The sequence below is a fragment of the Corylus avellana genome, chromosome ca10, assembly GCF_901000735.1.
Source record: "Corylus avellana chromosome ca10, CavTom2PMs-1.0".
NCBI lineage: Eukaryota > Viridiplantae > Streptophyta > Magnoliopsida > Fagales > Betulaceae > Corylus > Corylus avellana.
Window position 1 is genome coordinate 2,799,467 of NC_081550.1, and position 24,715 is coordinate 2,824,181.

Genomic DNA, 24,715 nt, shown 5'->3' on the forward strand with positions numbered 1-24,715 from the left:
CTAGACCTGTTTCATAAATGGATCTGATGTTGGGTTGTGTTTGTTCAAACAAATAAATTTTTTTTTTTTTTTTTTTCCATTGTTTATAGGTTTTTTTTTGGGCTATATAACTTCTGTTGTTGGGTTGTGAGAAGAAAGAAACAAAGGAGAATGGAGAAGAAAGAAACAGAGACGAAAATGGAGGAGAAGAAGGAAACCCGCACAACCCGCACAACTCACCCCGATCTACCCTGCCCCGTTCTACCTTGCCCCGCGCGGATATTGTGCATTGTAGTCGGGTGGCGGGTGGAAATTTCCAGAATCCGCAGTGTGCGAGGCGGGTGAGAAAAATGCCAATCCCCGCCCCGCCCCGACCCGTGCCCACCCCTAGATATAAGGCCTTAATTGTGTTATACCCTTTGTAAGGCATGTGACGTCATTAAAATCAAGCAGACCATTATGAGCATAATAGATTTATGAGAAATTCTTTTTGTCATATCCCATCTTATTCCTATTTTATTAAGAAATGATAGAATTCATTTTATTTTTAACCATTTCCATAGTAAATGGATGGATCCATCATTAAATTTGTGTAGGATACATATGAATTCACTAATCTGACGGTTAATATATTGAATTTGTAGGATGAGAGAGAGAAAAAATATTGACATGAATCTTTCATCTATTTTATCAAACTAATGTTAAAGTGCTCATTATTATTTTATTTTCTTTTCTTTTCTTTTAAGAACAAAGGTTGATTGGGTAGGGAAAATGAGTAATAGCTACCAGCCTACCACGCTAGCCCAGTAGAACGAGGTATGACAAGTAGCACATCCATAGATTTATTAGCTGTTGCCTTTGGAATTAAATGCTTTTACAATCTTCCTCTACTTCTTTTGGGCAATGCTAGGTGCGTTTCTGATGTTTTTTTAGTGTCTTTCTAGTTCTAGGTGGATATTATTGTCTAAAAAAATAAAAAATAAAATAACCTTTATTTCTTTCACTTGATTTTTAGAAAATAATATATACCTAGAACTAGGAGGACACTAGGAGAACACCAGGAGAGCATCTAGCATTTCCCACTTCTTAAACCCTAATAAATCCAACGCATAATAAGATCTGAGGCATAATAGCATTTCCCACTATGTCTCGGTAATTTACATCTCATTTCAATTAAATATTTCAAGTCCTAAGAATTGCTTATTAAAAAAAAGTTTAAATTTCAATTAAATTTAACATTAGTCAAGTAATACATACTGAACCACTCTGCTAAGCGAAACTGCTCAGTGGGTACTTGGGTTGCTTGTTAGGGAAGAAGAGACCAAAATTTCTCTCAGTTTCTTCGGGGCCCTTTTGGTTTTCATCAAACATGGCAAACAAATAAGTTTCTAAATATCCAGGCCTTTTGGGAGTCCCATTCTTGGAGTATCTAATCAAATTGCTAGAGTAAGTCCCCGCATTCTCAACTGTTGCTGCTATACCGCCTGCAGACGGCCAACCGCTCTCCGATACAACGACACCCACATTGGCTCCACCGACCTTCTCGAGAGCGGAGTAGAGGGCATCCATGATTGCAGCAAAGAGATTTTGGTATTCAAAGTTGCCATCTCGTACCACAACCCTTGGTGAAGAGAATAAGGCATAGTTAAGGTCGATGGTTTGTGTGTTACTTATGTAGCTAAAATATGGGTACACATTGGCAAGAAGTGGTGCTCCAGTTGTGGCTAGGAAGGCAACGATTGGATTCATGTATGAAGTAGCAACATCACTAAATGAGCCCGTTGATGGAGGGTAAGAACTTCCCAACAAAGACATGTCTATTACCTGTTAGAATATAAAGTAAACAATACACCTTAATTTGAATAAAATATTTCATGTGAGGGGGAGCGTTATAATATCGATCAAATAAATAATCTTCAAATTTTAGGATAAGTGATGATTTAACATTACCGTTGAAACCTTAATTTTTTCGGATGCAAGAGAAGCGTGAATGTTCTGCATGGCTAGTAGAACATATGGGGCCATTGGATCATTAGGCTTTATTTCATTCCCAACAGAAATGTATCGAAATTTGACATCAGGCAAGTAGGCCTTTATGTTTTTCTGGACCCAATCATTTGCAGCGGTAGCGTTGTTGGCAAGGTTTTCAATGTCATCATTATAAACGCCGATAATAAGTTCTATGTTGGATCCTCTGAGGGCCTCGAGAGTTTCTGAATTTGGATGAAAAATTCTCATCCTCTCGATACCATTTGCTTTATACAGATCTATAACTTGAGCGGAAGGTGGCAAATCATTGGCAATCTGTCCATAACATACGCCCACCGATTGTGCAGCTACATCAAAACAAACCCAGGTAACAAACAACTTCAATCGCAGAACTTCATGACAACAAGAGTAGATCACATGATCTATATGAGATGTTCAGATCACTTCAAGTACCATGCTATAGTATTGTTTTTGAACATCAACTTAGTACTTCAAGCCATATGAAAACTAGTACTATAGTAAGCATGTCTGACGTATGATTATATATATATATATAGGAAATGATAAATTTAATTTATAATTGAATCAAATACTTTAACAAACCTCAAGCATACCTGATTTTTCTGGGCCCGATATCAACAGCCCTAGAAGTAGCAATATGGAAGCCATAAAAGGTTTCTCTCTTGTCTCAAAGATTGAAGCCATGAAAAAAGATGAAAAGGAAAACTGATGAGAGTAAATTTGAAATGTAGATGACTCTATATATAGAGGCCCTGCATAATCAAGGTTTACCTCATGCCTGATCATTCATGCGTGATTACTAATTGACATTCATAACCAATCATACGCTTAATTCATATTTATTTTGTGATATTTTCCTTGATCTAAATTTGGCATATATCCATGTATATATATATATATATATATAGAGAGAGAGAGAGAGAGAGAGAGAGAGAGAGATCAATTATATTTACAATTTAATAATAATTAGATTATATTTATTATTCAACTATTTGAAATAAATCTATGTCAATATCTTACATAAATTCGTATATTACTAAGGAGAAAGTAATGATCTTGACTTATTTAAGTATATATATATATATAATTCCTTAATTATGAGATTCGCATGTGGATTTTATTTAGTAAATTTAGGATCTTGATCTGAATGTGATTTGGATAAAGATTCATAAAAAAAAAAAAAAAAGGTGATTTGGATAAATTCTTAATTTCAGCGGAAAACACATATCAGAAGTTAATGCACACCCAAGTGTTAATCCAAGATAAATATATTGATAGGAGAAATAATAGATACCGCATTCTTATCTTACAAGATACAACTATCCCATAATTGATAATACCAATGTGATAATTACAACCAACTTTAAAATATCTGAGTCATCCTAAATAGTCTACATTAATGTTGGGTAGTCGGTCATGTTGCGAGGGAGGCAAACAAAGTGGCTCATTGCCTCGCGAAACTCGTTCTTGGTCAATCTTTAGACTATGTATGGATGGAGGATACCCCCATGTGTATTCAGAATATTGTACTTGCTAAGCAAGATTTTTCGGGTTGATTTTTTATTTATTTTAAGAATGACTCATTTCAAAAAAAAAAAAAAAAAAACTTCAAATTTTTTTTATTTTTTTTTAACAATGACTAATTCAATGATTCGTTGGGACTGCTACATAACATGATGATATACTTGTGGAATAAAAATGTAGTCTTTAGACTCTATTTATGTGTTTTGGTCATTTTCATCATTACCTCTAGAGAGAGGCAAGTATGGATTAAAGCTAAAAATCCCTAATAAGGCCTTAATTGTGCTATACCCTTTGTAAGGCATGTGATGTTAATGAAATAAATTAAAGCATATCATTATGACCATAACAGATTTATGAGAAATTCTATTGATCTTATTTCATTATATTCTTATTTATTGGACTAATGTGAAAGTGCTCATTATCATTTTATTCTTTCTAGAACAAAGGTTGGCTTGGTAGGAAAAATGGGTACTGCCACGCCTGCCGAGTAAAACAAGGTATGATAAGTAGCACATCCATAGATTTATTAGCTATTGCCTTGAAAAATAAATGCTTTTACAATCTTTCGTGAACTTCTTAAACCCCCAACCCGTAATAGGATCCTCTCCATTTACCCCAACTCCTCTCACCCGTATTAGCTATTGCCTTTGGATTTATTAAATTGACGTATGTTGTTGGAGAATTATGTTACTTTACACCAAAAAAGAAAAAGAAATAAGAATGAGAGTATAATCTTAATCAATTAATTTAATTGGAGCAAGCAAGGCACCCAAAATAGGTTGGAATCTCACCCTAAGAATGAGTAGTTATCCTTATCTATCATTAGTTAATGATTCTTATCTATCACGCTAATGAATAAAATCAATAATTATATAACTTAATACACTAAATAAAATCCAAATGTGAAATGCCGACCAATCTCATACTATGAATTTGTCCCATATATCTAAGGCTACCAGAATCTCCTAATTAAGGAATTATATATATATATATAAAAGTCAACGTCGTTACTCTTTCCTTTGTAATATACGAACTTAATTATATAAGATATTGATATGAATTCATTTCAAATATATTAGTTAAATAATAAATATAATCTAATTATAGTTAAATTGTAGATATAATCTAAGTATATATATGGATATTGCTCTATATTCACACCACAATGTGCCATAAAATATGAAGTGTAAGGAATATTGGATATAAATGCCAATTAGTACTTAATCAAACATTAATGATCGATTGTGCAGGGCCTCTAAATTATTCAATATTGACGTGTCAAGCATATGACACGTCAGAAAAAAAAGGTTTTTGTTGACTAATAGTTTCTGACGTATCAAGCATATTGACACGTCATAAACCTTTTTTGACGTGTACGTTAGTATTGACGTGTGTCAAAGGTTAATAAGGCGGGTGTCAAAAATTCCAATTTTTTGACGTGCCAATTTTGACACGTCAAAATTACTGACATGTTAGAAATTGGCACGTCAAAAATTCTTTTTTGACGTGGCAGTTTCACCACGTCAATAATTTATTGACGTGTCAAAAAGTGGCACGTCAAAAAAATTATTGACGTGTCAGTCCAACTTTTTGACACGTCACTTAAGTTTAAATAAATATTAAAAAAAATTCATAATTTTTTTTTAAAAAAAAAAAATCATAATGTCTATTTTTAAAAAAATTTCTGGAATTTTTTTTCAATTAAATTTACTTCATGTTTAATTTATCATAAAAAATCCAGTTGCAACTTAAAACCCATATAAATCCCTACAAATATTGAACACCCATATATATCTAACTATTGAAGGAAAATTCCCAAAATCTCATCATGAATTCACTACACAAGTACTCCGATCTCTAAACATTTGGTAGAAATTCCTAAAATACTTCAAACCCCCAAATAATGTGGAAGAACAAATCTAAAAGTGCGTTAGCAAATTTAACAAAAACAAAAAAAAAAAAACTTCTATATAAGAGACTAATAGATATAGAATAACTCAAATTTAAGCATTTATACCTTAAAATTCCCAAATATTCAGACTCATTTCCTTCTCTCTCCATTTCTCTTTCTTCTTCACCTTTTCTCCTCTTCTCACACAGGTTCCTTATCTTCTTTTCTTTTATTTTGTTTAAGCTACAAACAAGGGAGGTGGGCGTGAGAAGTAGAAGAAGAATATATATATATAAGTGAGAATCGAAAGATAAGAGGAAAGAAGGAATTTGGGAGAAGAAATTAGTTGAAAGGAGAAGGAGAAAGGAAAGAAAATAAGGAAGAGATCTCATCTAGAAGAGGAAAAGAAAAATAAAAGAAAAAAAATGACAATTTATTTGAAAAGGAAGGCCGTGGGCGCACGCGGGAGGAGAAAGAAAAAGAGGTGGGAAAAGGACAAAAATAGAAAAAGGGGTCCAGCTGGTCTCGCGCCTTTTCGATGAGGTTTCTTGACGTGTTTACAGTAGACATGTCAATAAATTATTGACGTGTCACATGTGGCACGTCAAGAAAGTCATCATATAATTAAAAAATTGCATAATTTTTATTATTAATTAATAAACCATATATATATATACCACCTAATATTAATTATTACCAAATAAATTAACTAATACAAATTAAGCCACACACACACACACACACACATATATATATATATATATATATATATATAATAAAAGCATTGCAAAATTTTTATTATTAATTAATAGCCAAATATATTTTGTTACCTAATATTAATTAATAACCATATACCAATTATATATATACCAATTAAATTTTGTTATCTAATATTTTTTTAAAACAAATAATTAATATTATTAATTAATTAATTTTTGACGTTTGAAATAATGGCAAGTTAATAATTATTGACTTGTCAAAATGTGACACGTCAAGAAATTATTGACATGTTACATTTGACACGTCAAGAAAATATATTGAAAATAATAAGAGAAATAAATTATATGATCACTTATTTTTTTTAAAAATACTATATACTTAAAACTAAGATAATACATATATGTATTAATATTCCTTCAATATTGAAAACGTGATATGTATTAATACTAGTATATCACTTTAATTAATAACCATATATATTTTGTTACCTACTATTAATTAATAGCCATAAATTAAAGAATATAAAGCACATATATATAATAGCCATATATATTGAAAGCACTGCATAATTTTTATTATTAATTAATAGCCATATATATTTTGTTAGCTAATATTAATTAATAACCATAAATTAAAGAATTCAAAGCACATATAATAACATATATAGTGAAAGCATTGCATATAAGAGACAAGAGCATTAACTAGTTTTATAAAATTTTAATGGGTTTGAATATATCTCTTAATATATGACGACATATACCAATTAAATTTTGTTACTTAATATAGGTACCAATTAATATTGTTATCTAATTTTGTTAACCAATTAATTAAATTTTGTTACTTAATATAGGTACAAATAATTAATATTATTAATTAATTAATTTTTGACGTATGAAATAATGGCATGTCAATAATTATTGATGTGTCAAAATGACAATTCAAGAATTATTGACGTGTCAAAATGACACGTCACTATTTATTGACATGCAATTTTAACACGTTAATAATTATTGATGTAGCACGTCAATAATTATTGACGTGCGGAAATGCGCCACGTCAATAAAGTTTTTATTGACTTGTCACTGTAGCCTCGTCAATAAACACCCTGTTTTTTGTAGTGAATGTTAATAAACTTTGAGACAAGTTTATGGCTGCCATATTTATTTCTCTTTTATAAATTAGAAGAGTTCTTACTTTTCCTTTGTCTGTAAATCCGTTTACAGTTACTTTAAGAAAAAATAAAAAATAAAAACATGCAATGACAAATTATTTCAAGCAACTTCAAGCAAAAGGATGGAAAAACAAAAATACCTTCATTCATGTCACATGTTTATTAGAAGAAGAATACTATTGTAGGTGCATGGATATTGGTGGATACATGGGCTCTAAGGCACTCTTATTTAAACCAACATACATGCATGCATGTCTATCACATCTCTAATTAATTAACCACAGCTGGTGATTGCTGGTGATTTGGTACTTGTTTTGTTTGTTAGGGAGTAATAAACCAAAATGTTTCTCAAATTCTTGAGGTCCATCGAAGTTTTCATCAAACATGGCAAACAAATAAGTTTCTATTGCTTGTCCCTGCTTCTTTGGAGTCCCGCCCTTCACATGATTAATCAAATTCTTGTATTAATTGCCTGCGTTATCTGCGCTAGCCGCATCACTGCCCTCAGATGGCCAGCTGCTCTCCGACACCACGATTTGCAAGTTTGGCGCACCGGCTTTCACAAGAGCGGAGTAGTGAGCATGCACCAATGCATCAAGAAGATTCTGGTATCCAAGATTGCCGTCATTTACCACCACACCAGGTAGTAAATAAGGAATATGGAAGGGAGATCTATGAAGGATTGCCGTATAGCTGAAGTAGGGATACACATTAACTAGAAGGGGTGCTCCATTGCTGACAAGGAAGTTGACAATTGCTGTTTTGTAAGAATTTGCACCATCACTGAATGAGCCTGCTGGTGGAGGATAGGAGTTGCCCAACAATGTTGTGTCTATAGATGTTGACACCTCTTAGAAAATAAAGATGTTAGAATTTTGGCCCAATTTTACCTTTTTTTTTTTGGGGTATGGCATTGTGCCCGTATCTCGTGTGATGATGCATAAGTGCAAAGTGTGTCTTAAGGGTCAATGTGACATGTGCTGCTTTGCATGCAAGTGCATAAGGCGTGCGTCACTAATAGCAAGGATGGAGGAAGAGATTAGTATAGATAGAGGATGGAGGAAGAGATTAGTATAGATAGAGGCCAAGGGCCAAAAAATTTAATTGGTATATATATATATATATATATATATATAAAACACACCTTTATTTGGTCTTGTAAACTGGCAGCTGCAATAGCATTATGAATGTTTTGTATGGCGAGCAGAACATACTGGGCTTCAGCATCGCCAAGACGCACTTCGTTCCCGACAACAATGTATTTGAACTTGACATTCGGCCAATAGTATCTTATGTTGTTCTGGACCCATATTGTTGTTGTTGCAGTGTTGGTGAGGCCCTGAAGATCCTTGTTAAGAATGCCGATGATGAGTTCTATGTTTGATCCTATGAGGGCATCGAGAATTGTTGAATATGGTTCATATATACGCATCCTTCCGATGCCATTGCTTTTGTATAAATCTATTACTTCTCCATCAGAAGGTAGATCATTGCTATTTTTTCCATTGCATACACCAACAGATTGTGCATCTGCATCAAAATTAGGCCAATTGATTTGATTAGGCCAAGATCAGACCATTAGAGTACCTGTAGGGGCGGAACTAGAAATTTTGATGCTGCAAAAAATTATAAAATTATCTTTTTTTTAGGGGAAACAATAAAATTTTAGGGGCTTATGACTTTATAAAAATCATAGATTTTTAAGGAATGTTTAAAATTTTGGACCATTAAACCCCTTTGTGACTTTGTCCCATGCAGGTCCTACAACTATTTATTCAAAAAGAAAAAAAAAATTGAAAATAATATGCCTACCTATTATTACACTACAATATATATATATATTGTAGTATTTAACCCAACGAAAAAAGAATGAGAGTATAATCTTAATCAATTAATTTAATTGGACCAAGCAAGGCACCCAAAATAGGTTGGAGTCTCACCCTATAAAATGAGTAGTTATCCTTATCCATCATTAGTCAATGATTCTTATCTATCTATCTATCTTTCTTTTTTTTTGGCTAGGGATTCTTATCTATCATACACCCTAATGAATAAAATCAATAATTATATAACATTAATACACTAAATAAAATCCAAATGTGACATGCCGACCAATCTCATACTATGAATTTGTCCCATATAACTAAGGCTACCAGAATTTCCTAATTAAGGTATTATATATATACTTAAATAAGTCAACATCGTTACTCTCTCCTTAGTAATATACGAACTTATATATATAAGATATTGGTATGGATTCATTTAAAATATATTAGTTAAATAATAAATATAATCTAATTATAGTTAAATTGTAGATATAACCTAAGTGTATATATGGATATCGTTGGATATAAAAAACATGTGGAGGATGAATATAAAAAAAGCTTATATATTGAGAAAGGAAAATTGATGAGAGTAGATTTGCAATGTAGACGTCTTCCTAGATAACCCTATCTAGTGAGGCCCTGCATATTCATTAATGTACAATTAATAATTTACATTCATAACCAATCCTTAGGCTTACTTACTAAATATTTTGTTTTTCTGGTGTTCTCTTGATTTTAGGTGTATAGTATTCAAAAAAAATTAAAAAATTAAAATTAAAATTAAAAAAAAAAAAACTGTTATTTATTTCTCTGATCATCTGATTTAAAAAAAAAATAATATTCAACTAATAATATATTTGAAATCTATGTCAATATCTTACAAGACTTATATATATAAATTCGTATATTACTATGGAGAGAGTAATCATGTTCACTTATTTAAATATATTCCTTAATTAGGAGATTCAGGTAGCCTTAGTTAATTATGAGACAAATTCATAGTACTAGTAGATATGTATGACAGTATGAGAATGGTTGGCATGCTGTATTTGGACTTTATTTAGTCAAATTAGGATTTATTTTTTTTTTTTTCCTTTTATTCCCTTCATACTTTTATGAATGTGATTTATGATTCATTTAAAAAAAAAAAAAGTGATTTATGAATGTGATTTGGATAAATTGTTAATTTCAGCTTGTCCATTCCATCTAAATCAGAGTTAAATTGGATGGAAAACACAAATCATAAGTTAATGCACATTCAAGTGTTAGTTCAAGATAACGATATTGATATGAGAAATACTAGATACCACATTTTTATCTTATAACTCTCTCATAATGTTGATGTGATCATTACAATAAACTCCAAGCTTTTTATTTTATTTTTATTTGTTTTAGCAATTACTATTCTAATAATTTGTTGGGACTGTCACATCAACATTGTAGAATAAAAATGTAGTACTTAAAGGGGGTGTCCTTGAATCACATCTAAATGTATTTTGGTTATTTTCATCATTATCTCTACAGAGAGGCAGATATGGATTAAAGCTAAAAATCCCTAATAATATAAGGCATTAACTGTGTCATACCCTTTGTAAGGCATGTGATGTCAATGAAATCAAGCAGATCGTTATGACAATAATAGATTTATGGAAAAAAATACATTTTACTTCGTTGAACTATCCACCAATTTACACTTTTAACCCTAATGTTTAAAAAGTGACATATTACCCCCCTCCCCAAAACTTTCAAATTGTTGCAATTCGACCATTTTAACTTTTCTTTTTTTCCAACATGCCCCCATCCCAAGTTTTTTTTTTAAAAAAAAAAAATTAAAAATTAAATGGTAACCGGCCACCCCAGTCGGGCCTAGGGATGGCTTCGGCCACCCCTAAATTTTTAATTTTTTTCTTGGAAGCATTTGGAAAAAAAAGAGATAATTGGTGTTCTTTAATTCAAGAAGTTTAGGGGGGGGGGGTAAAGCGTTACTTTTTAAATATTAAGGTTAAAAGTGCAAATGAGTGGATAGTTCAGGGAAGTAAAGTGTATATAATTCATTCTATTTTTAACCATCTCTATATTGAATGGATTAATTCACCATTGAATTTGTGTGAGATTGACATGAGTTCACAAATCTAATAGTTGATATATTGAATTTGTAGGATGAGATGGGGAAAAGATATTGACGTGAATCATTTATCTATTTTATTAGGCTAATGTGAAAATGCTCATTATTGTTTTTTTTTTTCTTTCTTTTTATAACAAAGGTTGACATGGTAAGGAAAATGGGTACTGGCTACCGGCATACCACGCTAGCCCAGCAGAACAGGGTATGACAAGTAGCACATCCATACATTTATTAGCTATTGCCTTTGGAATTAAATGCTTTTACAATCTTCCTCTACTTTTAAGGTGTTCTCCTAGTTTCCTTTTAGTCCTACTTTGGATATTATTTTCTAAAAACCAAGTGAGAGAAATAGCTCCTATTTCTCTCACTTGGTTTTTAGAAAATAATATCTACCTAGGACTAGAAGGACATCGAGAGAACACTAGGAGATCATCTAGCATTTTCCACTTCTTAAACTCCAATAAACCCAACCCATAATAGGATCCTCTCCATTTACCCAAACCACCCCCCCGATACTCACACGCAAGGAACCTCTTCATTTTTAAGTGAAATAGAGATTAGTTATTTCATGATCAAGATTTAATGTTGTTGCATATAACGGTATAAATAATGCAATATTATTTAGATTTTTTAAATGGTGTTCCAACATATTTATTATATGGCATCATCTAAGATCTTCCCCCTCCCTTCCCTTTTTTTCATTCTTTGATACAGATTATTCATTGCACCTTCTTGCTAATTATGGTATCTTCATTTCAAGTGAAATAAAGATGATACATTTTATGGTCCAAATTAGACTTTATAGATTTATTGATGTATATGTAATCAAATGGTGAATACGTTTTCACATTATTTAAAAATATTAAATGACATGGTACTATATATACCTTTAAATACAACAAAACAAAATTGGCATGTACTTGCAACTTCTGCCAATACTACAAGGATTCTCATATACAAGCATATAAGAACGTCATCAATATTCTATCCGCTTAAGTTTTTGAAATGACTATTAATTTATTTAACACAATATCATAACAAATATCTTGATTAATTTAAACCATGTCTCGGTAATTTATCTCTTATTTCAATTAAATATTCCAAGTTCTGAGACTCGCTTACTAAGAAAAAGTTTAAATTATTTAACATTAGTCAAGTAATACAACTGAACTGCTCTACTAAGCGAAACTGGTCAACTGGTACTTGGGTTGCTTGTTTGGAAAGAAGAGACCAAAGTTTCTTTCAGTTTCTTCAGGGCCCTTTTGGTTTTCATCAAACATGGCAAACAAATAAGTTTCTAAATATTCAGGCCTCTTGGGAGTTCCATTCTTGGAGTTGCTTATCAAATTGCTATAGTAAGTCCTCGCATTCTCAACTGTAGCTGCTACACCGCCTGCAGACGGCCAGCCGCTCTCCGATACAATGACACTCACGTCGGCACCGCCGACCTTCTCAAGAGCGAAGTAGAGGGCATCAACGCTTGCAGCAAAGAGATTCTTGTATTCTAAATTGCCATCTCGTACCACAACCCCTGGGGAAGTGAATAAGGCATAGGTAAGGTTGATGTCTTTTGTGTTACTTATGTAGCTAAAATATGGGTACACATTGGCAAAAAGTGGTGCTCCAGTTGTGGCTAAGAAGGCAACGATTGGATTGATGTATGAAGTAGCAACGTCACTAAACGAGCCATTTGATGGAGGGAATGAACTTCCCAACAAAGACATCTCTATTACCTGTTAGAATATAAAGTAAACAAGGTCATCACTTCGAATCATGACTTCACAATTCACCTGTTATAATATCGATCAAGTATATAATCTTCAAATTTTAGGATAAGTAGGGATTTAACATTACCGTTGAAACCTTAATTTCTTCAGAAGCAATAGAAGCGCGAATGTTCTGCATGGCTGGTAGAACATATGGGGCCATTGGATCATTAGGCTTTATTTCATTCCCAACAGTAATGTATCGAAATTTGACATCAGGCAAATAGGCCTTTATGTTTGTCTGGACCCAATCATTTGCAGCGGCAGCGTTGTTGGCAAGGTTTTGAGCGTCATCATTATAAACGCCAATAATAAGTTCTATGTTGGATCCTCTGAGGGCCTCAAGGGTTTCTGAATTTGGATTATAAATTCTCATCCTCTCGATACCATTTGCTTTATACAGATCTATAACTTCAGCTCGAGGTGGCAAATCATTGGCAATCTGTCCATAACATACGCCAACCGATCGTGCAGCTGCATCAAAGTAAACCCAAATAACAAATAACCTCAATCACTGAACTTTATCACAAATAGTAGAACACATGATATATATGAGATGTTCAGATCACTTCAACCATGCTATAGTATTGTTTTTGAACATCAACTTAGTAAATAGTACTTCAAGCCATATGTAAAGTAGTACTATAAAAAGTAGTACTATTGTAAGCATGTTTGTACGAACTATATATATAGAGAGAGAGAGAGAGGGAGAGAGTTAAACTATATATATATATATATATATATATATATATATAGAGAGAGAGAGAGAGAGAGAGAGAGAGTTAAACTTTAATGGATGAAGCGTAAAAGCCCTCCTTTACAGCATCCATTCATAAGCTGACACATATGCTAAAGCACAATAAGCTTACAAAATTAACCTACAGCCTAATCCACTGGATGAAGAAAAGAGAGAGAAGAAAAGAGAGAAATAAGGAGAAAGAAGAAAGTAAAGAAAGAAGAAAAGAGACTTGTGGCCGTGGGTCTGCTGAAACAGTGCTAGTGACCCATGGCTGGCCGGACCAGCCACCTATGGTGTCGTGAGTCACCTTCTTCGGCGCCGTGAGTCACTTTTTCTGGCCTTTAGGGTGATAAAATCTCTAAAGGGTTAACCTTCTACTTTTAAGTTTTAGTTTTGAATCCAAAATCGAGTTTTGAGGCATTAGAAACGGGTTTTGAGACATTAGAAATGAATTTTGGGGCATTAAAATTGGGTTTTGAGGTGGGTCACGACGAGTTTGAATCGGGTCACAGTGGATTTGAGGCGGGTCAAAACCGTGGGTCTCTAGCCAGATAGGATTTTATAATTGAATCAAATACTTTAACAAACCTCAAGCATACCTAATTTTCCTGGGCTGGATATCAACAGCCCTAGAAGTAGCAATATGGCAGCCATAGAAGTTTTCTTTCTTGTCTCAAAGATTGAAGCCATGAAAAAGAGGAAAAGAAAAACTGATGTGAGTAAATTTGCAATATAGATGACTCTATATATAAAGGCCAAATGACTCTATATATAGAGGCCCTGCACAATATTTAACATGGTATCAAAGTCAAAGGTCATGGGATTGATCATTGACTTTGTCAAATCACCCCTCATTTAAATTAAATATTTTATGTGTTGAGCATCACCTATTAAAAGAGAATTTGAGCCCACACGTGAGGGGGAGTGTTAAAGTAATGGTTAAGTAATTAGATTTACCTCTTCCTATCAACTTAAGATTTTGGGATAACTGGTAATTTAACAATGTCCGATCATTAATTCATGCATGATTACTAATTGACATTCATAACCAATCATTACGCTTAATTCATATTTATTTTGTGATATTTTCTTTGATCTAATTGAGCATAAATATATATATATATATATATATATATATATATATATATATATATATGGAGGATACCCCATGTGTATCCAGAATATTGTACTTGCTGAGCAAGATTTTTCGGGTTGATTTTTATAAGAATGACTCATTCCAAAAAAAAAAAAAGTTTAAAATTTTTATTTTTTAATTTTTTTAACAGGGACTAATCCAATGATTCATTAGGATTGCTACATCAACATGGCAATATACTTGTGGAATAAAAATGTAGTCTTTAGACTCTATTTATACAGGGGGTGTCCTTGAATCACATCTAAATGTGTTTTGGTCATTTTCATCATTACCTCTAGAAAGAGGTAAGTATGGATTAAAGCTAAAAATCTCTAATGATATAATTAAGGCCTTAATTGTGTTATAACTTTGTAAGGCAGGTGATGTCAATGAAATCAAGCAGATCATTATGACCATAATAGATCTATCAGAAATTCTTTTTGTCATATCTCATCATATTCTTATTTATTAGGCTAATGTGAAAGTGTTCATTATCATTTTCTTCGATCTTTTTAGAACAAAGATTGGTGTGGTAGGAAAAATGGGTACTACCATGCCTGTCCAGTAGAACAGGGTATGACAAGTAGCACGCCCATAGATTTATTAGCTATTGCCTTGAAAATTAAATGCTTTTACAATCTTCCTCCACTTCTTAAACCCCCAACCCATAATAGGATTCTCTCCATTTACCCCAACTCCCCTCATCCGTATTAGCTATTGCCTTAAATTGAATTTACTAAATTGACTTAAGTTGTTGGAGAATTATGTTACTTTACACCCGAAAAAGAAAAAGAAAAAGAAAAAAGCAGGAGAGTATAAATTTAATCAATTAATTTAATTGGAGCAAGCAATGCGCCCAAAATAGGTTGGAGTCTCACCCTATAAGAATGAGTAGTTATCCTTATCCATCAATAGTTAATGATTCTAATCTATCTATCTATCTTTTTTCTTTTTTTGGCTAGGCATTCTTATCTATCAGACACCCTAATGAATAAAATCAATAATTATATAACATTATTACACTAAATAAAATCCAAATGTGACATGCCGACCAATCTCATACTATGAATTTGTTCCATATAACTAAGGCTACCAAAACAAGTTAAGTTAATATTATTACGGTCCCTGCTTGGGGGAGGGAGGAAGCTTGCTTTCTCCCCCCTCCCTTCCCTTTGCGGTTTTCCCTTTTGTTCCCTTTTTGTTTAGAGTTTTTTTCTCTCTTGGTGCCCCATAGCACAGCGGCCGTCGTAACTCCGCCTTGCCATCTCCACCGTGCTACCGATCTCCACCGCATCTCTTCATCGCTCTTTTTTCGCGCCACCGGCAGCCTCCTCCGCTCCTTGCTCCAATTGTTGCTGCTGTGTTGTGGGTTTCTTTGTTGTTTTGTTTTTTCTCTGTATTTTCTTGCTTATTTTGTTGTCCTTGCGTTTGTGCTCAGGACGTGAATAATTTTCTGGCCTTTTGGGTCGAGAATGATTTGTTTTGGCGTGACGCTTTTGCTCATGCTTGGAGAATGGCTACCTATGTCCCGGATTGAGTCTACACCGAGCATATCTGTTCTATAAGCTGAAGATTGAGCATAGGTTAGCGGATGTAGACAACATAGGATTTCAATGTAAGATTTGTTTGTTTTTGAACTCTATGTAGTGCAATCCTTTAGCTTCGGCTATGAATTTTAGAGCTTTATGATTATAAGAACTTTTATGCTCTTGATTATTCACCAATTAAATCGAAATGAATTTCTCTTCCAAAAAAATATATATATACATAACTAAGGCTACCAGAATCTCCTAACTAAGGAATTATATATATACTTAAATAAGTCAACATCGTTACTCTCTCCTTAGTAATATACTAACTTATATAAGATATTGATATGGATTCATTTAAAATAGATTAGTTAAATAATAAATATCATCTAATTATAGTTAAATTGTAGATATAACCTAAGTATATATATGGATATCGTTCGATATTCACATGCACCACATTGTGCCATAAAATATGAAGTGTAAGGAATATTGGATATAAATGCCAATTAGTACTTAATCAAACATTAATGATCGATTGTGCAGGGCCTCTAAATTATTCAATGTTAATAAACTTTGAGACAAGTTTATGGCTGCCATATTTATTTCTCTTTTATAATTTTGAAGAGTTCTTACTTTTTCTTTGTTTGTAAATCCGTTTACAGTTATTTTAAGAAAAAATCAAAAATAAAAACATGCAATAACAAATTATTTCAAGCAACTTCAAGCAAAAGGATGGAAAAACAAAAATACACTCATTCATGTCACATGATTATTAGAAGAAGAATAATATTGTAGGTGCATGCATGGATATTGATGGATACATGGGCTCTAAGGCACTCTTATTTAAACCAACATACACGCATGCATGTCTATCACATCTCTAATTAACCAAAGCTGGTGACTTGGTACTTGTTTTGTTTGTTAGGGAGGAAGAGACCAAAATGTTTCTCAAATTCTTGAGGTCCATTGAGGTTTTCATCAAACATGGCAAAATAAATAAGTTCCTATTGCTTGTCACTACTTCTTTGGAGTCCCACCCTTCACATGATTAATCAAATTCTTGTAGTAAGTGCCTGCGTTATCTGCGCTAGCCACATCACCGCCCTCGGACGGCCAGCCACTCTCCGACACCACGATCTGCAAGTTTGGCACACCGGCTTTCTCAAGAGCAGAGTAGTGAGCATCCACCAATGCATCAAAAAGATTCTGGTATCCAAGATTGCCATCATTTACCACCACACCAAGTTGTAAATAAGGCATATGGATTCCTCAAAAAAAAAAATTAAAAAAATATAAAAAAAAAAAAAAAAAAAAAAAGGCATATGGAAGATCTGTGAAGTGTTGCCAGTATAGCTGAAGTAGGGATACACATTAACTAGAAGGGGTGCTCCATTGCTGACAAGGAAGTTAACAATTAGTTGCTGTTATGTATGAATTTGCACCATCACTGAATGAGCCTGCTGATGGAGGATAGGAGTTGCCCAACAATGTTGTGTCTATAGATGTTGACACCTGTTAGAAAATAAAGATGTGGGAATTTCAGAATTTCTGAAACCAGTCTTTTATAAAACTATAAGAGTAGTTTAATTATAACCGTTGAAATAGCAGTTTATGATTGTAAAATATGATTGTTGAACGGTTATTTTTGTTAACTTTAAACAAAAAATATGAATGTTAGCATAGTAGTTGTATGAGTAAAAAATGCACACGAAAATAATATGCCCGTAACCCAAGACGGAACTAGGAAATTTTATGGGAGGGGACAGTCAAATTTTTTTTTTTTTTTTATCGGTTCTTTAGAAATTTTTTTATTAAAAAAAAAGTAGTTTAGTTTTTTTTTTTAATGAACTAAAGACTACCGTAACGTAAGGGCAAAAAAAAAGAGCATTTGAAAGTAAGGCTACTAAAATCTTGTAATTGAGGAATTATATATATATATACATAAATAAGTCAACATCGTTACTCTCTCCTTTGTAATATACGAACCTATATAAGATATTGATATGGATTCATTTAAAATATATTAGTTAAATAATAAATATAGTCTAATTATAGTTAAATTGTAGATATAATTTAAGTATAGATTGTTCGATATTCACATGCACCACATTGTGCCATAAAATATGAAGTGTTTGTGTGGAAGGCGCGTTGCAATATTCTCCCAACAAGAGAATAATCTTAAGCGGAGGAATGTTATTCAGGATGGGAACTGCTTCATATGCACAGGAAGAGTGGAGACAGCAAGACATATTTTGTGGGATTGCCCTTCTGCCCAAGATGTATGGGGTGGAAGCAAGCAGATTTTTCAAAAGAGCTGCTGTACTGGAGAGAATTTTATAGAGGTGATGGAATATTTAATGGGGAAATGCAAGCTAGAGGACCTTGAGTTGGCGGGGATCATTGCCCATAAAATTTGGAAGCGCCGAAATAATGCTCTGCATGGAGGCTAGGAGAATTCTTACACCCAAAGAGGTTAGTTCAAGATGCAGAGGATTATCAAACTCAATTCTCAAGAGCAAATCAGATAGAGGTTAACCAAGGGGAAGTACAAAGTTCGTCCATTCAGCTATGTTGGTCAAATCCCCCCAGTGACAGCTACAAAGCTAATTGGGACGCAGCCATTAACACAAAGGAGAAGATGATTGGAATTAGGGTGATCATCAGGGACGATCAGGGGCGGGTTTTTGAGGCTCTTAATTAGAAAGATACTACAAGTAGTTTTCTACCCATCTACAGCTGAGGCAGTAACGGCTCTCCATGCGGTGGGATTCAGTCGCGACACAGGTTTGAGACAAGTGATTTTTGAAGGGGACTCACAACACATGGTTCTGGCCCTTTCAGAAACGGAGTCAAGCAGCTATAGTTATGGGCAATCATTGATGATGCCAAAGTAGTCTTAAAGGGTTTCCGAAGCTGGGAGGTGTGCCATGTAAAGAGAATCAAATATGACAGTGCACAGACTAGCAAAGGAGGCAGCAAAAATTTTTATTCTAACAAGGTTTGGCTTAAGGAAACTCTTAATTGTATTTTTGATTTAGTCAATTTAGAGCGTTTAGCTCTTGTTATGTAGAGCTGCGACTCTGATGTTCTTTTGAATGAGATCAGATTTTCTTAAAAAAAAAAAAAAAAAGTCAAATTTATCAATTATAATTTAAAATATGAAGCGTAAGGAATATTGGATATAAATGCCAATTAGTACTTAATCAAACATTAATAATCGATTGTAAATTATTCAATGTTAATAAACTTTGAGACAAGTTTATGGCTGCCATATTTATTTCTCTTTTATAATTTTGAAGAGTTCTTACTTTTTCTTTGTCTGTAAATCCGTTTACTATACAGTTATTTTAAGAAAAAATAAAAACATGAATAACAAATTATTTCAAGCAACTTCAAGCAAAAGGAAAGAAAAACAAAAATACCTTCATTCATGTCACATGTTTATTAGAAGAAGAATAATATTGTAGGTACATGGATATTGATGGATACATGGGCTCTAAGGCACTCTTATTTAAACCAACATACATGCATGGATGTCTATCACATCTCTAATTAACCAAAGCTGGTGATTTGGTACTTGTTTTGTTTGTTAGGGAGGAAGAGACCAAAATGTTTCTCAATTTCCTCCGGTCCCTTTAGGTTTTCATCAAACATGGCAAACAAATAAGCTTCTATTGCTTGTCCCTGCCTTTTCGGAGTCCCGCCCTTCACATGATTAATCAAATTCTTGTAGTAAGTGCCTGCGTTATCTACGCTAGCCGCATCACCGCCCTCGGACGGCCAGCCGCTCTCCGACACCACGATCTTCAAGTTTGGCGCACCGACTTTCTCAAGAGCAGAGTAGTGAGCATCCACCAATGCATCAAAAAGATTCTGGTATCCAAGATTGCCATCATTTACCACCACACCAGGTGAAGTAAATAAGGCATATGGAAGGGAGATCTGTGAAGGGTCGTCAGTATAGCTGAAGTAGGGATACACATTAACTAGAAGGGGTGCTCCATTGCTGACAAGGAAGTTGACAATTGCTGTTATGTATGAATTTGCACTGTCGCTGAATGAGCCTGCTGATGGAGGATAGGAGCTGCCCAACAATGTTGTGTCTATAGATGTTGACACCTGTTAGAAAATAAAGATGTGTGAATTTCAGAATTTCTGAAACCAGTCTTTTATAAAACTAAAAGAGCAGTTTATAACCGTTGAAATAGCAGTTTATGATTGTTAAAATATGATTGTTTTTTTTTTGAGGAAAAAATATGATTGTTGAAACAACGGTTATTTTTGTAAAATTCAAACAAAAAATATGAATGTTAGCATAGTAGTTGTTTAGAATGCGTAACCATGGATGGAACTAGGAAATTCTATGGGAGAGGCCAGCCAAATTTTTTTTTTCGGTTCTTTAGAATTTTTTTATTAAAAAAGAATATTTTGATTGTTTTTTATGAACTAAATACTACTGTAAAGGCCAAAAAAGTGGGCATTTAAAAGTAAGGACCAAAAATAAAAAATAAAATAAAAAAACTTAAAGGGTATGGCCCAAAAAATTAAGAATAGGGCTAAAAAAATTTTATTGGATAAGGCCGAATAATTTAAAAATATGGCCCAATTTGGACCTATTTTACTTTTCTTTTCTTTTTTCCTTATTTTGGGGGGGTGGTCTATGCCAGTCTCCCCTAGTTCCGTCATTGCCCGTGACAATGCATAAGGGCAAAGAAGGCGTGTGTCACTAATAGCAAGGATGGAGGCAAAGATTAGTAGGGGCCAATAATATATATATATATATTTCCTTGTTAATTGGGGTGGGGTGCGGTCGCCTATACCGGCTCCCCATTCCTCTGTCCCTGACTACTAGCATGTGTCTATCCAAAAGTTATAAAGCACAAAAATTCTTCTATATTTTTAATGTGAGATAAAGCGTAAGACACAAATGGAGAGAAAGTTGAAAATTTGAAATTAATTTTCATGAAATAATTTCAAGTACCACACCTTTATTTGGTCCTGTAAACTGGCAGCTACAATAGCGTTATGAATGTTTTGTATGGCGGGCAAAACATACTGGGCTTCAGCATCGCCAGGATGCACTTCGTTCCCGACAGCAATGTATTTGAACTTGACATCCGGCCAGTTTCTTATGTTGTTTTGGACCCATGTTGTTGCTGCTGCAGCGTTAGTAAGGCCCTGAAGATCCTTGTTAAGGATGCCAATGATGAGTTCTATGTTTGATCCTTTGAGGGCGTCGAGAGTTGATGAATATGGTTCATATATACGCATCCTTCCGATGCCATTGCTTTTGTATAAATCTATTACTTCTCCATCAGATGGTAGATCGTTGCCATTTTTTCCATTGCATACACCAACGGATTGTGCACCTGCATCCAAGTTAATTATAAGGCCAAGATCACACCATTACACCTAGAGGGGCGAAACCAGAAATTTTTGATGCCGCGAAAACTATAAAAGTATCTTCTTCTTTGTTTTTAAGGAAAACAATAAAATTTTGGACCATTAAACCCCTTTGTGACTTTGTCCCATGCAGGTCCTACAACTATTTATTCAAAAAGATGAAAAAAAAAATGAAAATAATATATGTGCCTATTATTACACTACAAAAAATATATATATAAGACCTTCAAATCACTATTTATTCTAAAAATTTAAGCTTATAAGAAAGATTGAGCTGCAAATTACTAATACGTAAAATATTTAATTAAAATGAACGAAAGAGAGAGAGAGACCTGCTAATTTGAGGCCAGATATGAAGAAACCAAGTAGGAATATAGGCGCTAGAAGAGCTTTCCTATTATTTGCATTGAAAAAAGCCATGGATATGAAAATTGAAGGAAATGATTAGAAACCAACTCTAAGTTATACCATCTACCACTTAGTACCCCTCCATTTATATAGAGGGAAGTGCTTAGAATTTTAGAGTTCTAGACAATGTTGCCCCGTCAATCACTCCATCTATTGCAGGAAAAAAACACCAAAAATTTAAGAAACTTAATTACACACGTATAACATAAACCATAAAGTCTCTGCTACATCTAGATATATTTGTCTGCATCCACATGCACCTATATACTTTTCTTCTTCACAAGTTTGGCATTTAAGATGCACCAAAACTTGGTCCAGGATTTTGGCGGTGATCCATCCATTCTCCTCCCCTGCCTTTGAAGTCTAGGAATTTGATATAAATGTCTCGGCCTGATTCACGGTCCAGAATTCTGGTCAATTGACAAGACTGACTTGAACTCTATTAAAAAATCTCCAAAACCGACACCTGTTGTAATTAAGATATCCATTTTGATAAGGTCAAGCTCACGTACGCGTGCACATATATTGGAATGAAGACATATTATTGGCCTTAGTTTTCGACCGAGCAATGTTACTCTTTACACTCGTTTCATGTCTGTTGGTGTGACATAAGGGTGATAATTTGTGTTCGTGTGTCGGGTTTAGATCGTGTCAAAGCATGTATATAAGATTATATTAGTCAATTCTAATCTAACTTATTTAATTAACGGGTCAGACTTATCAATCCCACCTTTTTAATTTCGTGTCGTGTTTGCAAGTTATATCAAAAATTGTTAGCCCCAGTATGACTTGTTTTAAATACCTTTTCATATCAATTATTTTCTTTATAAATTCAAAAAAAAAAAAAATCCTGTTAAGTGGTGTGAAATGTATATATCAAATGGGCGTAAAGATTTGCATTACTCTTTCAGCCGTGGTAATAAGTTTACAGGGAAGTTTCTGTTCTGGTCAAGTCCAACTAGAAGAATATTCTTACAGCGAATAAATTGGATCCTATTCAAATTAAATGACTCTTGTCTGACTTCCAGAACCTTTGTAGACGCTGGTCCATATTGATTTTAAGGCCTAAGGACTAAGGTGGCGAATTTAAGTGGGGTGTTATTTTATAATATACTTTTTTTATTTATTTAAATTACACTATGAATTGTTGTTCATCTTTCTTTATTTGTATGTCTTGAAAAAGAAAAGTAGCAAAAAAACATTTAAGTTATATTAAAGTTTGACTTTATGAGGTGATTAATGTTGTTATTATCCTTAATAAATAAAAAATTAGGGGGTTTTTATTTCTCAAGGGGTTTTTTAAATACCATTTTTAAGAGTTTTTATTTCTTAAGGAAGTCTTATATTTTTTTTTGGGGCCGAAGGCGGCCGCCTTAATTGCCTAGCCTTTGAAGCGCCGCTGCTTGCAAGTCAGCAAATAGATTAAGCATTCAAGAGCAGCCTCAAGGACAAACTTATTCACATAAATTAATATTCTAAACTCTTCCTCAATGAGCGAAGAACGGCACAAGGAATGTTTAATTGAAATAGGAGATGAATTACAAAGACAAGATTCAAACTTAGAATTATTAAATTACGAATTGTTCTGGAAGCTTAAGCTTATGAGAAATGGTAGGCTAAAATGTGGTTGTATTTGGCTAAAATCAACCATAAAAATGCTCACATAAATCTGGGGAAGAAAGAAATGCAGGAAACAAATAAACAGAGGAAGATAAACATTTGATCTTGTGAGTACAATTTTTTTAAGTACAAGGTTTCCTGGGATAATAAGAATTGGAGAGCACTGGTTTTCTGATTGAGTGCTTTCTGAAATTCATAGAATCTGGACATGCAATATTGGACTTTGAAACAAAATTGCCATTTTCATAGCAGAAGACCAGTGAAAATGAAATAACGCGGTGTCCAGAAGTCAATGATGGAAGCAGTTTCAAAGAAAGAAATATATGTAGTGGGAATTCTGTGTGGATCAAAACTAAGCATAGTTTGCATTTTGTCCATCCAGATCGATCTAAAAGGCTATGTTTGGCAATGGCCTATTACTGTAGCGATGGCCTGTTACTGTAGTTTTTTTTTTTTTTTTTGGTAAAGTCTACTTAACCCTCTCAAACTATCACTTCAATGACAATCTACCCCCCAAACTATCAATTACGACAATTTACCCTACAAACTACTAAAACAATGACAATATACTCCCCCCCCAATGCTAGTAAAAGTAAATTGTCGCAATTGATAGTTTTGGGGGTAGATTGTCATTGGGATGGTAGTTTGAAAAGGTTAAGTGGACTTTACCATTTTTTTTTAATTTTTTTTTTTTAAGGAAAAATCATTCCAGTTTCATTAATTGATGAAAGATCACGAACATAAAACTCTTACATCACAGAGCAAAAGCTCTGAAAAAAAAATCATAAACATGGCCTGTTACTGTAGTTAGAAATGATAGATGTGAGAAAAAAAAAAAAATATATTTGGTATAAAAAAGGGTAAAG

General features: G+C 33.4%; 3 protein-coding genes and 2 pseudogenes across 3 annotated transcripts; all 5 read right to left on the reverse strand.

Annotated features, from left to right (window-relative positions):
* Positions 1–1,248: 1,248 nt before the first annotated feature.
* Positions 1,249–2,673, reverse strand: LOC132164008 (glucan endo-1,3-beta-glucosidase-like). The gene is made up of 3 exons (XM_059574417.1): positions 2,583–2,673; positions 1,930–2,315; positions 1,249–1,803 (listed from the first exon to the last, which is right to left on the reverse strand). The coding sequence occupies exons 1-3, from the start codon at positions 2,671–2,673 to the stop codon at positions 1,249–1,251; spliced, it is 1,032 nt and encodes a 343-aa protein (XP_059430400.1).
* Positions 2,674–7,561: 4,888 nt separating this feature from the next.
* On the reverse strand, positions 7,562–11,785 carry LOC132163854 (glucan endo-1,3-beta-glucosidase-like; annotated as a pseudogene).
* A 639-nt stretch (positions 11,786–12,424) lies between these two features.
* On the reverse strand, positions 12,425–14,441 carry LOC132164009 (glucan endo-1,3-beta-glucosidase-like). Its single transcript, XM_059574418.1, has 3 exons — positions 14,377–14,441; positions 13,101–13,518; positions 12,425–12,979 (listed from the first exon to the last, which is right to left on the reverse strand). Exons 1-3 carry the CDS (start codon positions 14,439–14,441, stop codon positions 12,425–12,427), a joined length of 1,038 nt encoding a protein of 345 aa, XP_059430401.1.
* Positions 14,442–17,302: 2,861 nt separating this feature from the next.
* On the reverse strand, positions 17,303–19,242 carry LOC132163855 (glucan endo-1,3-beta-glucosidase-like; annotated as a pseudogene).
* Positions 19,243–19,824: 582 nt separating this feature from the next.
* On the reverse strand, positions 19,825–22,271 carry LOC132163519 (glucan endo-1,3-beta-glucosidase-like). Its single transcript, XM_059573833.1, has 3 exons — positions 22,154–22,271; positions 21,405–21,787; positions 19,825–20,537 (listed from the first exon to the last, which is right to left on the reverse strand). The coding sequence occupies exons 1-3, from the start codon at positions 22,239–22,241 to the stop codon at positions 19,971–19,973; spliced, it is 1,038 nt and encodes a 345-aa protein (XP_059429816.1). The 5' UTR covers positions 22,242–22,271; the 3' UTR covers positions 19,825–19,970.
* Positions 22,272–24,715: the final 2,444 nt, after the last annotated feature.

Excerpts from the sequence above, each read along its gene's own strand:
- LOC132164008 (XM_059574417.1), bottom strand. The coding sequence starts at position 2,673 with ATGGCTTCAATCTTTGAGACAAGAGAGAAACCTTTTATGGCTTCCATA. Across the intron at positions 2,316-2,582 it reads ATCGGGCCCAGAAAAATCAG|CTGCACAATCGGTGGGCGTA; the intron begins GTATGCTTGAGG and ends GTTTTGATGTAG. Across the intron at positions 1,804-1,929 it reads AAAAAATTAAGGTTTCAACG|GTAATAGACATGTCTTTGTT; the intron begins GTAATGTTAAAT and ends ATATTCTAACAG.
- LOC132164009 (XM_059574418.1), bottom strand. The coding sequence starts at position 14,441 with ATGGCTTCAATCTTTGAGACAAGAAAGAAAACTTCTATGGCTGCCATA. Across the intron at positions 13,519-14,376 it reads ATATTGCTACTTCTAGGGCT|GTTATTTGTTATTTGGGTTT; the intron begins GTTGATATCCAG and ends TCAGTGATTGAG. Across the intron at positions 12,980-13,100 it reads AAGAAATTAAGGTTTCAACG|GTAATAGAGATGTCTTTGTT; the intron begins GTAATGTTAAAT and ends ATATTCTAACAG.
- LOC132163519 (XM_059573833.1), bottom strand. The coding sequence starts at position 22,241 with ATGGCTTTTTTCAATGCAAATAATAGGAAAGCTCTTCTAGCGCCTATA. Across the intron at positions 21,788-22,153 it reads ATCTGGCCTCAAATTAGCAG|GTGCACAATCCGTTGGTGTA; the intron begins GTCTCTCTCTCT and ends ACTTGGATGCAG. Across the intron at positions 20,538-21,404 it reads GTTTACAGGACCAAATAAAG|GTGTCAACATCTATAGACAC; the intron begins GTGTGGTACTTG and ends ATTTTCTAACAG.